We start from the raw sequence: 11635 nt of genomic DNA, 5'->3' as shown, positions 1-11635 counted from the left end.
GTCATTGGAGCACAGAACTTGTACAGAGCGATATTTGATCCACCTCCAGAGGTTCCAAGCTTTTCATCCAGCTTCGATAAACATGAAAATATGGTGAATGGATGAGATTGAATCACCTGGCACGTCAATGCATGTTATTGGCCATGCATGGCGACATTAAGGATATATGGTTATTGAAACTGCATAAGAGATGTGGACCTTGATAAAGAGTGATGCTCTTGTATATGCTCAACTTTTAAGATATGGGGTAAATTCGATTTACTCAAAACTCTTCTTTACTGATTTATATGGTTGATTCAAAATTATGCCACTAATATTATTTTTCATTTGTTCTTATTTTCAAGGATGCATAAATCTTTTGAGAAAAAGAGTAATGGCATTGAAACCAAAGCAAAAAAGAAGTGATGAAGACGATTGAATCAAGAAAATATTAGTTTAGAAATTTATTTTGTTTACTTTAAAATTATTTAAAAAATTTAGTCATTTTGAAATAGTCGATTTTCATTATGAAAGAAATTAATAAGTTCTTTCTTAAAATTGGTTCTAAAATTCCTTCTTGAAACTATATTTTAGATTCCTTTATTGATAAGTGAAAAAGTTTAATATTTCTTTTAAATAATAAATCCAGTTGTTACTTTTAAAATATATTTGTTCTACCTATTTCATCAATGAGTATATTGATAATTATCAATTATTGTGCAAATCATAGATTTAATAAATAAGATATATTATTCCAACATCAATTAAGTGAAACATATATTTGAATTATTTTTTAGATTGGTTTATAATTAAATAGACACATAAAAAAATAAAAGACAGTCTTTTATTAGAACCGTTCATTGGTTCTATCCCTGTTTGTATAGTTTATTAATTAAAGTTAACCAAAAGGCCTTTCTGTAATAAAGGCTCAAAAATCATATAATCATTTAGCTAATAAATAGAGATGTATGTTTGAACCTTTTAATGTTCAAAGCTAAAAGAGATAATGAATATTAAGTCAATATTGATTAACATTTATTTAAGATATGTTTACCTTTGTTGAATGCAAAAGAAAGTTCTAGAAATTTTCATGCAACATTCAAAGTAAAGTCACTTAAGACATGTTTGATATGATCAAATGGAACTCTAAACTCAAATTTGGCATTTAAGTAATTTGCATATGAAATTGGAATTCAAACCCAACTCACATACAACTAGAATGCTAATCAACATTAGTATTTTGGAAATGGAATATAATCATATTAGATAAGATTAAATAAATGACGAGTGATCATTATTGTCTTTATTATTTCTATAATTTTGATACTTATTATACTATGTACATGTTTGATTGTACATCATCAAAGACTTAAAAGTTGGGATTCACAAGTAGTTATGTGAATAATTGAAAGTTTTCCATGAAGTCATTTAGTGAAACAATTTAATAATCTGTTGATGGTAAGAACTCATCAACGATTAGAGGTTAGAAAACTCAAATTTTTATACAACAGAAAGCTTAGAATCAGATGGAAAGAACTTGAATCAACTGAAAAACCAGAGCTTCAGTGGAACAAGGATCATATATTTCTTAAGTGTCTCTCATACAATCAGTTTTCCAACCCCTTAATCTGAGGGGTCGAAATCTATTTATAGGTGGGCTCTATTGGCCCCCTGATACAAGTGGGTCCCAGGGGTCGTGTACGTATGCAGGTACAGGGTCAGGGTAGTGGCTCAGGACATAGTGGTGTCTACCCTGACAATGCCCAAGTAGTGGTGCAGGACATCGTACTGTGGACTCTGGAACATTTTCAGGGGTGCTCAGGCAATGCCTCCACTCTCCGTACAGGTTCGTACCGCCACTACTCCTCAGATGCAGATGGCAGAGCCACGCCTCCATCCTCTTCACAATCGTACATCCTGTGTCAGTACATGTGCCTTGCACCCAGCCATGCTCATCACCTCACGTTTGGCGCCTAATGTTCATTTGACATACCCATTTGGTGTTTCCAAGTGTTCCTCGTACGCATATTGAGGAGCCTCCAAACATGAGAAGTAGTGGGGCTATGCCCTCGCCTAGTGAGGGTGGCCAATGGTGCGGACGCATGCGTCCATGGGCACGGGACCCGTGAGAAGCGGCGGGGCTGGCCCCTCGCATAGCGAGGCTAGCCTAGGCTGATCACACGGTGGTTGGGTGCGATGCCTCGCGTAGACGCGGTGGACGGGAGGCTCACCTTGACCCTCGCGTAGCGAGGGTGATGTCTCGGGGTACCCATGGTCGGGTACTAGGGCGCGCGCGGGAGGCTTACCTTGACCCTTGCATAATGAGGGTGATGCCTCGGGGTACCCGCATCTGGGTACTTGGGTGTGCGCGGGGGACTCGCCTTGACCCTCGAATAACGAGGGTGATGCCTTGGGGTACCCGCGTCTAGGTACTTGGGTGTGCGCAGGGGACTCGCACGGCGCGACACAAGCAAGCCTCGCATAGCGAGACATAGGGTAGCCTTGCAGGGCGAGTCCCTCACATGACAACCCTTGAAGACTTATGCTCGGATGCCTGTGTCCATGTATCTCGACACTTTAGCTTATCACCTTGGCGTTGGCACATTGGACCTTGGAAAGCCTTCGAGAATGGACGCTATTTCAAATATTTCTTACGATATTACTCGATATTTACACTTGCCCCCGAGTCTATAAGTAGACTTTTAAGTGTGCTTGTAGACTCTTTCCTTTTCTCTTGCTTGATGTGTACGGCCAAGTTTGGTGGACTCAACCTTGGAGCGCTACCCAATGTCGCTCGAAGAAACACAAAGTGAACTTTGAAGTTGTGTTTCTTTATATTGTCCAAAAAAACACAAAAACCATATAACTCTTGAGGGATCCATGCATATCCCTAAAATTGCATAAGAACCAATCGTTCACAATCGCGGATCCCAAGGCTACTCATACCCTTGATCTCCACCATTTATAGGGACTTGAATCCAATGGCGAGGGGGCCTTGACCTCCCTTATAAATACCCCAAGGCTTGGAGCCATTTCTCCACACCAAAACTTGCCTAGCTTAGTGGTTTTCCCTCTAAGCCTCTTCCAAGAGCTCCAAGGTTCTATTCCCCATAGAAGCATTATTGAGGTAATTTTCCTTACATTTCAATTGTTCATCCCTTTCTTTTTCTCTTTTTTTTATTATTATTTTTTCTGATTCTTTTGCTCTTCTTTTTTTTTTTAGCATTGTGGTGACGCTAGGCATTCTTTCGCTCCAACACTCTTGCCCTTGCATATCGCTCAACCGACCCTACGCCTCCATAAGTCTATCCTTGCACACCTTCAGCTTCACATATATACCTCCAGGTATGCCTCCTTCCTCTCCTTTCTTTATATTGACTATGCGGGGGTAGAATTTATGGTTGCACGACACTCATTCTTCAGAGATTGTCATTCTTTTCGTATGGCCTTTCTAGTACATGTGCATAGGCCCTTTTCTTATACCCCTCACACTCATGTTGTAGATATAGGGTCACTCTTATGCATATACGCCCTCGAGTCTTAGCTGGTCCATGGCGTCTAGGCGATGTTCAGAAGGTCCGTCCAACGTAGTATTCATTGAGTTGTCATCCTCCGACTCGGAGGCCGACGTACGTGGATCCTCCAGCCGTGGGGGTGTGCGGATGCTCTACCTCCGGAGACTGTCTTACCTTAGACAGAAAGCATGCAACCTGGAGAGGGAACTAAAATCCAACACCAGGGATGCGGGTTTAGGTTTCTCTCCCCAGCATGCGACATACATTTCCTAGCTACATTCAATCCTCCAGGATTGCCTTTCTGAAATTGCTTGCCTAGAAGAAAACTTGCCCCCTGAGCCTTTTTTCTTTCATCGTGATGAGTCTCCCAATCATAGGGATCCCTCCTTTGAAAGCGATAGACACGAATTGGTTGAACCGGAGTTCATTTCCATGATCCCACCCATCCTTCCTCCCTTTCCCCCGGTCTTACGTCCTAGGGTCAAGCAAAGTGCTGGTAGATATAGGACACGTGGGGGTCCTCCAGGACCCTTGGAAAGTCTATGGCTCATAAACTCCCTATCTCTGCCCAGGTACCTGAGATGCCGAAGCAAACCTCTGACTCTTGCGAAGAGATGGGCAGGTCCAGCATCACCATGAATAAATTGTCCAACGTGCTAAAGGCTCACAAGTTACCATAAAACCTCAAGTTCGTCATCCTAGAACGGGATGAGCGCACAATTGAGCCGCCAGAAGGGTTCATGGCCTTCAGGGACTCTATAATCCGATACAGTGGGGCTCTTCCGCTTCATCCTTTTTTTGTCAAAGTGCTTAACTACTTTGAACTAGCGCCTCTACAATTGTCCCCTAACTCTTGGGTGACACTGAGCTGCCTATATGTGTTATACCATCAGGTGCATTCCAAAGGACCTTCTATGAGCGAGGTTCATTACTTCTATACCCTTAGGACGAATGCATCTGCCCTCGGGTTCTACCAGCTCCAGAAAGTCATGGCCCATAAAGGGAATGCCCTCGTGGAGGGCTACATCTCGAACAGAGGCTCGTGGAAGTCAGATTATTTCTTCACTTTTAGCGGGTCCACCCGACATACTAGCTTGAACACCCCAAGTAAGACTATTCTCACTTTGATCTTACACATGAGAGGTTCCTCTCTTTACTCGGCTTTTCTTTTATGTCACTTCTAACTGTAACTATTTCTTTTCTTTTGATGGCAGGTCTCTTAGGGGTCGTTGGCACTTACTTGAAACCAAAGGCTCGTGACCGAGTGAAGACCATCCTGGCCTTGTCGAGTGAATATAAAAAAGCCAGCGCCCTTTTTATAGAGAGCAACCTTCGCTTGTACAGGCTGCTCACCCCGAATCAGATCGTCTCCTTATGCTCTGTTTCCTCCGAACCTGCGAGCCAATGCCCCGCCTCATCTGAATCAGTGGGTCCACGCCCTGCATCACCCGAACCTGTGGATCTGTGTCTTGCGCCCCCCGAGCCTGCAGATCAATGCCCTACGCCCCAGAACCTGCAGATCCATCCCCCCTCACCTAAACCTGCGGGTCCATGGCTATATGGCCACGATGAAGGTAATTATAACGAGGTAGCCGATATGGACTATGTCTACCCTTCGGGTGATCATATGGACATTGAGGAGACAGTTGTATCTGAGAACTACTCGTGCTTGCACTCTGCTGCCAGCATGGCTGGGGGCGTGGCCGATGACAGTCATACTAGCGGTGCTAGCTCTTGGACGCCACCGTCGATGCTTGGCGGTGAGTTTGCCTTTGATACCTCCGGGTCTCGCTCTTCTTTGCCTAAAAGGAATTTCGTTATTCCTTTTTTTGCTGGGGCTCCTCTACCCCCGAGGAGGCGTTCTAGGCGGGTATCTTCAGGCGCCTCTTTACCCAAGGAGATGACTCCGCACTCTTGTGCTCCCCGCACAACTACAGATGGATCAGGACCTTCTCAGTCCCCATCCCTGACAAAGCGTGCCTCGGCAAGCACATGTGCCTCCCCCGGCCAAGCTTATGTTTCTGATTTCGAAGATCATCCTCTGGCAAGTCTGGGGAAGCCATGAGCCATCATCTGGGCAACTTTCCCAAAGGTGAGTGGGGGACCTTGCACAATGTCCCCGAGGTTGAGCTTGAAGACGCCTATATGCGAGCCTCCTTGCAGGTACTTGTCAAGATACCCGGTTTATTAATTTATGATAGATATATATACATTATTTTTTGTCACCTGACCCTCGAGGCTCTGTTCCATGTCCTTGCCCTTACCTAGGCTTCCATCTAGAGTCATCGCCTGATCGCCTCCAACTCTTCATTGACCCAACGGTTACAACACGAGCTTGAGGAGGCACTAGGTAACCTATCGGTGGCCAAGGCTGCAAAGGATGCCTTGTCAAGTCAACTGACCGAGGCGGTTTGCCAGAGGGACGCCGCCTTAGCCCGGGAGGATCACTGCGCTCAAGGCTAAGCTTGTGAACATTAAGAATCGCATAGTCGAGAACACGTTGCATGCTGTTCGGAGGACCAACCCCACTGTTGACCTGTCTCCTTTTGGGGATTATGCCGTCAAGAAGATTTCTGAGTGGAAGGGTCAGGATGGAGATGTGTAGGTTCCTTTGGATTCGGCCTACGTATGTTATTGTTATGTAATCCCTCACATTATTTCTCCTTTTTTTTCTTTTGTGTTCATCAAACTCAAGGGGCTTTGGTAAGTCCCTCTTATTATTATTGTTTGTGGATTACATATCTCTTCCCTGATCTGATGGTGATAATCTTTTTGGTGAACCTTGATTATACTTGTAAGGACACGTTAACCCATTGGGCTCTTGGGGTCCTTTTACATTCTTTGCGCGCGCTTGTTACTTTTTGCGAGAAGCGTCCTTCTCGTTGTTATACATAGTACTATTTATTCAAGGGTCTCTTGTAGGACCCTTTTTGGCTAGCTGGCTTAATAACCATTCTAGACTTATTGGGAGATTCCCTCCTTATGGCCTCACCTCTTGGGGTGTCGGCCTTTAGTTGGAGGTCATCCTTTTAAACTGTTCCCTTGATATTCATAAGGGTAGATAATCCTTTTGAATATAAGAGATTTTTTTTTATACTCGTGTTGTCCTACCCCCCAAGTGTCTAGTGAGATTTATCTTGGCAGGGACTTTAGTTGATGCTCGCATAAAGAAGTAAATAACATACGAAGTGGTGAACAGTTTCATTCATAGTAGTCAGATTACAACGATATATATATATAAAAGGCTTACATCTACTTGGGAGGTTATCTAGGTAACCTCTTTGATTCTCGTCTACTAAGATAGCATAACCTGCAACAAACTAAACACAGCTACTTCTTGCATTGGAAGTGGAAGTCTTACTGGTAGTACTTCCTAAGGTGTTCCGTATTCCACGCTCGAGGTATGAAGGTATCGTCCATGCGCGCCAGCTTATAGGTGTTTGGTGGTATGTACTGAGCGACTTGGTATGGCCCTTCCCAATTTGCCCCAAGCACCCTCGCCCCCGGGTCTCGCATGTTGGGGAGTACTTTTCTTAATACCAGGTCGCCTATTCTGAAAGTTCTCTCTCGCACCCTCGAGTTATAATACCTTGCTGCCCGCTGCTGCTATACCGCCACCCTCATTTGCGCCTTCTCCCTTCTCTCTTCTAGCATGTCCAAGCTTTCAGCCATTGCCGCATGGTTGACCTGGTCCTCATATGCCTGTATCCTGTACGAGTTAACCTTCATCTCAATTGGGAGGACAGCCTCACATCCATATGCTAAGGAGAAAGGGGTCTCTCCAGTGGTAGTGCATGGAGTGGTTCTGTAGGCCCAAAGCACGTTTGGTAACTCCTCGACCCAAGCACCTTTCATCTTCTCTAGATTGTTTTTAAGTTCCTCTTTAGGACTTTGTTAATGGCCTCCACCTGCCCATTGGCCTGTGGATGCACAACAGCCGAGAAGCTTCTCCTTATGCATATTTCCCTACAGTACTCCTCGAACGTTTCCCCTTCAAACTGAGTGTCGTTTTCAGAAATAATCTTGTAGGGCACTCCGAATCTGCAGACAATGATTTTATTGACAAAGGTAGTAATATGCTTGGCCGTTATCTTCACTAGAGGTTCTGCTTCGACCCACTTGGTGAAGTAATCTATGGCTACCACCGCGTACTTTGCACCACTTCTCCCTGGGGGAGGGTGCCAATCAGGTCTATCCCTCAGGCAGCGAAGGGCCAAGGGCTGGTCATGCTGGTCAATTCATTCAGGGGTTTTCGGGGGTAGTTCGCATGCCTTTGGCATTTGTCACATTTCCTTGCGAAATCATTTGCATCACTCTCCATGTAAGGCCAGTAGTACCCTTGCCTCATGGCTTTTCGAGCCGTGGATGGTCCACTCGCATGGTTGCCACATTCACCCTCACGTATTTCATATAGCACCTTCACAGCTTCTTCCTCATCAACAAATCGCAAGAGTGGCACAGAAAATCCCCTCTTGTATAAGATCCCATCTACCAATGTGTATCGGGCTGCCTTGTAAACTAGCCTCTGAGCCTCCCTCTTGTCTGTTGACACCACTCCATCCTTCAGGTAGTCTATAATCGGGCTGGCCCACGACTCCTTCGCGACGCTGACCATGAGAACGTCTAGATTGACAATGCTTGGCCTTGGTAAGTATTCTACAGGCACTAATTCGAGGGTATCCCCATCTTTAGTGGAAGCCAGCTTCGCGAGGGCATTAGCATGGGTATTCCTCTCTCTCGGGATTTGCTCTATGCTATATTCCACCAATTGCTCCAAATAGCTTCTTACCCTTTCCAAGTATGCAGCCATCTTGGGTCCCCTCGCTTGGTACTCCCCTTTCACCTGGAATACCACAAACTGTGAATCACTAAAGATGTGTAGATGCGTTACCTTCAGCCCCTGGGCCAATCGCAGTCCTGCTAGAAGCGCTTCGTATTCTACCTCAATGTTCGAGGCTTCGAACCCAAACCGTATTGCGCAGTACATCCTGTGTCCTTCAGGTCCAGTCATCACGATGCCTGCTCCAAATCCTCCTTCGTTGGATGCTCCATCCACGTGCAGGCTCCATTCCTCAGAACTACTTGGCTCCCCTTCTACGACTGATTTCCCCTCTTCTTTACTTCTTCCTTCATTAGGTTGACTAGTGAACTCCACTATGAAGTCTGCAAGCACTTGTCCATTGATGGAAGCCCTTAGGGTATAAACAATATCGAATTGAATCAACTAGATCGACCATTTCATAGTCTTCCTGAGGTATCAGGTTTATGCAAGACCTGTCTCAGAGGACTATTAGTGAGAACTTCGATTGCATGGGCATGGAAATAGGGTCTCAACTTCCTCGAAACCACCACTAATGCATATGCCAACTTTTCAATCTCACGATATCGATTCTCCAAGTCCACCAACCGCTTGCTGACATAGTACACGTGTTGTTGACGCTTCTTCTCCCCTTTAACCAAAGCCGCGCTTACGGCATATTCGGACACTGCCAGGTACAAGTATAGCTTTTCACCTTTTTCAGGTTTTGCCAACAGGGGTGGCTTCCCTAAGTTCTCCTTCAGCTTGATAAATGCCTCTTCACACTCTTCATCCCAATCGAACTTTTTTCTCCCTTTTAGGATGTTGAAGAAGGGGAGGCACTTGTCAGTTGACCTCAAAAAGAATCTATTAAGGGCTGCTACCCTTCCCGTTCGGCATTGCACCTCCTTCTTATTCTTGGGTGGGCTCATCTCTATCAGGGCCTTTATCTTATCAAGATTAACCTCGATGCCTCTGGAGTTGACCATGAAACCCAAGAACTTCCCCGAGGATACACCGAAAGTGCATTTGATTGGATTCAGCTTCATTCGATATTTCCTGAGTGTGTCAAACATCTCCTCTAGGTCCTTGTTGAGCTCTACGGCATTCTTGGTCTTCACCATCATATCGTCAACATATACCTCCATGTTCCTCCCTATCTGGTTAGCGAACATCTTATTGACCAACCTTTGGTAGGTAGCACCCACGTTCTTTAACCCGAAGGGCATCACCTTGTAACAGTATAGTCCTCTATCCGTTATAAATGACGTATGCTCTTTGTCACCTGGGTTCATAGGAATCTGGTTGTACCCAGAGTAGGCATCCATGAAGCTAAGTAATTCATGCCCAACCATCGCATCCACTAGCTGATCTATCCTCGGGAGTGGGAAACTATCCTTAGGACAAGCCTTATTCAGGTTTGAGAAGTCAACACAAGTCCTCCATTTTCCATTCATTTTTGGGACTAGCACCAGATTTGATACCCATACAAGGTAAAATGACTCGCGGATGAACCCATTGGCCTTCAGCTTGTCAACCTCCTCCTTCAAGGCCGCGTACCTTTCTGGGTCCAGCGCTCATCTTTTCTGCCTAACGAGTTTTGCCTTAGGGGAGATATTCAAATGGTGGCACATGACACTAGGATCTATTCCTACCATATCTTCGTGACTCCATGCGAATACATCTAGATTATCCTTCAAAAACCTTATCAACTTCTCCTTCACGTTGTTCTGAAGACTTTTTCCTACCTTCAATTTTCTCAACGGTTCCTCCATTACTTCAACCTCCTCTATTTCCTCCACCAGTTCTGCCCCTGATTCCTCCACGGTTCTAGGGTCTAGCTCCTGCGAGTTTCCTGTGGGTGTACGTGGTGCCTCGTGTATCACCATGGCCATCGGTTCTCGTGGCTTCAAGGATGCGCGGAGGGAGGTGTTGTAGCACTCCCTCGCTTCTCTCTGTTCTCCTTTCATAATAGATACTCCTCCGGTAGTTGGGAACTTGACGACCAAGTCATAAATGGAAGTTATCACTTTCAATTCTCTCAGGGATAGTCTCCCCAATACCGCATTGAAAGCTGACACACAATCTACAATGACGAAGTTTGCCATGACTGTAGTATGTCGGGGTTGCTCCCCCATGGTAAGCGCCAATTCGATCATCCCTAGGGGTTGTATCGAGTCCCCCATGAATCTATATAAGGAAGATTGGCAGGGCTTCAAGTGATGGATGCCAGCCCCATCTTTTCCAAGGCGGGGCGATACAGGATATCCACTGAGCTGCCATTATTCACTAGGACCCAATGCACCCGCATATTGGCCAACTGAACTGTCAATACCATAGGGTCGTTATGGGGGAAATGCACCCCCCGCGCATCCTCCTCTGTGAAAGTGATCGAGTCATTTTCTCCCTTAAAGCTTTTTGGGGGTCGTTGTTCCAAACTCATGACACAGGGTGGTGGACTTCGCCTGGCTTCTCTAGCGTACCTATCTCGTCCTTTCCGGGAGTCTCCCCCAAACCCCGGACCTCCGAAAATAGTTCTCACTTCTCCCTGAATCTCTGGAGCTCCTCTTTGCGTCTGGGATATCACTGGTTCATCCTCTGACTTTGGCCTTTCTCTTCTGACATATCGGCCTAGGTGTCCCCTGCGGATGAGCTCCTTAATTTCTTCTGTCAAATGAATACACTCTTCTGTGGTGTGACCAATATCCTTATGGTATTGACAGTATCTACTGGGATCCCTCTTGGACCGGTCTTTTCTCATTGGTGGGGGTTTCTTGAAGGGAACCCGCTTTTCGTTGGTGAGGTAGATATGCTCCCTAGTATCCATCAGGCTCGTATAGAAAGTATAAGCCGTTTGCCTATGGTCACTTCCCCGCTTGGGCTTTCTACGTTGATCATCCCTCGACCCTTCGTACGCCCTCTTCTTCTTTGCTCCATTCGACCCTTCATTTGCTGGGGGCTTTGCAGTGGACTCACACTTTCCCGCCTTTAAGTTCGCATGGCCATCCTCTACACGAATATACTTCTGCGCTCTCTCGTAGAAGTCATCTAGGTCAGTGACTTCCCTTTTGAGCATATTATCCCACAATTTGCTTCATGGATGCACCCCTGCAGTGATGGCCATTTTTAACTCCCTGCGGGTCAAACTCCCCACTTTGGCTGCTTCCATGTTAAACCTGTGGATGTAGATTTTTACTCTCACTTTCCCCCTGTTTTACATTGGTGAGGCTGGTGCACAGCATTGTATAATCACACACGGCGTGGTGTTGTTGGAGAAATTCATCTGAAAGCTGTTGCCAAGACCTGATGGATCCCGGCCAAAGTCTTTTAAACCATTTGTACA

The 11635-nt window shown here is 45.5% G+C and overlaps 1 protein-coding gene across 1 annotated transcript; it reads right to left on the bottom strand.

The window, feature by feature from the left end:
* Nucleotides 1–7354: 7354 nt before the first annotated feature.
* LOC133779267 (uncharacterized) lies at nt 7355–8505 on the bottom strand. Its single transcript, XM_062219249.1, has 2 exons — nt 7766–8505; nt 7355–7535 (listed from the first exon to the last, which is right to left on the bottom strand). The coding sequence occupies exons 1-2, from the start codon at nt 8503–8505 to the stop codon at nt 7355–7357; spliced, it is 921 nt and encodes a 306-aa protein (XP_062075233.1).
* Between the last annotated feature and the right edge of the window lie 3130 nt (nt 8506–11635).

Source organism: Humulus lupulus, chromosome 5, assembly GCF_963169125.1.
Source record: "Humulus lupulus chromosome 5, drHumLupu1.1, whole genome shotgun sequence".
Taxonomy (NCBI): domain Eukaryota; kingdom Viridiplantae; phylum Streptophyta; class Magnoliopsida; order Rosales; family Cannabaceae; genus Humulus; species Humulus lupulus.
The sequence above is the reverse complement of the archived record's forward strand: the minus strand, read 5'-3'. Positions and strand labels throughout refer to the sequence as shown.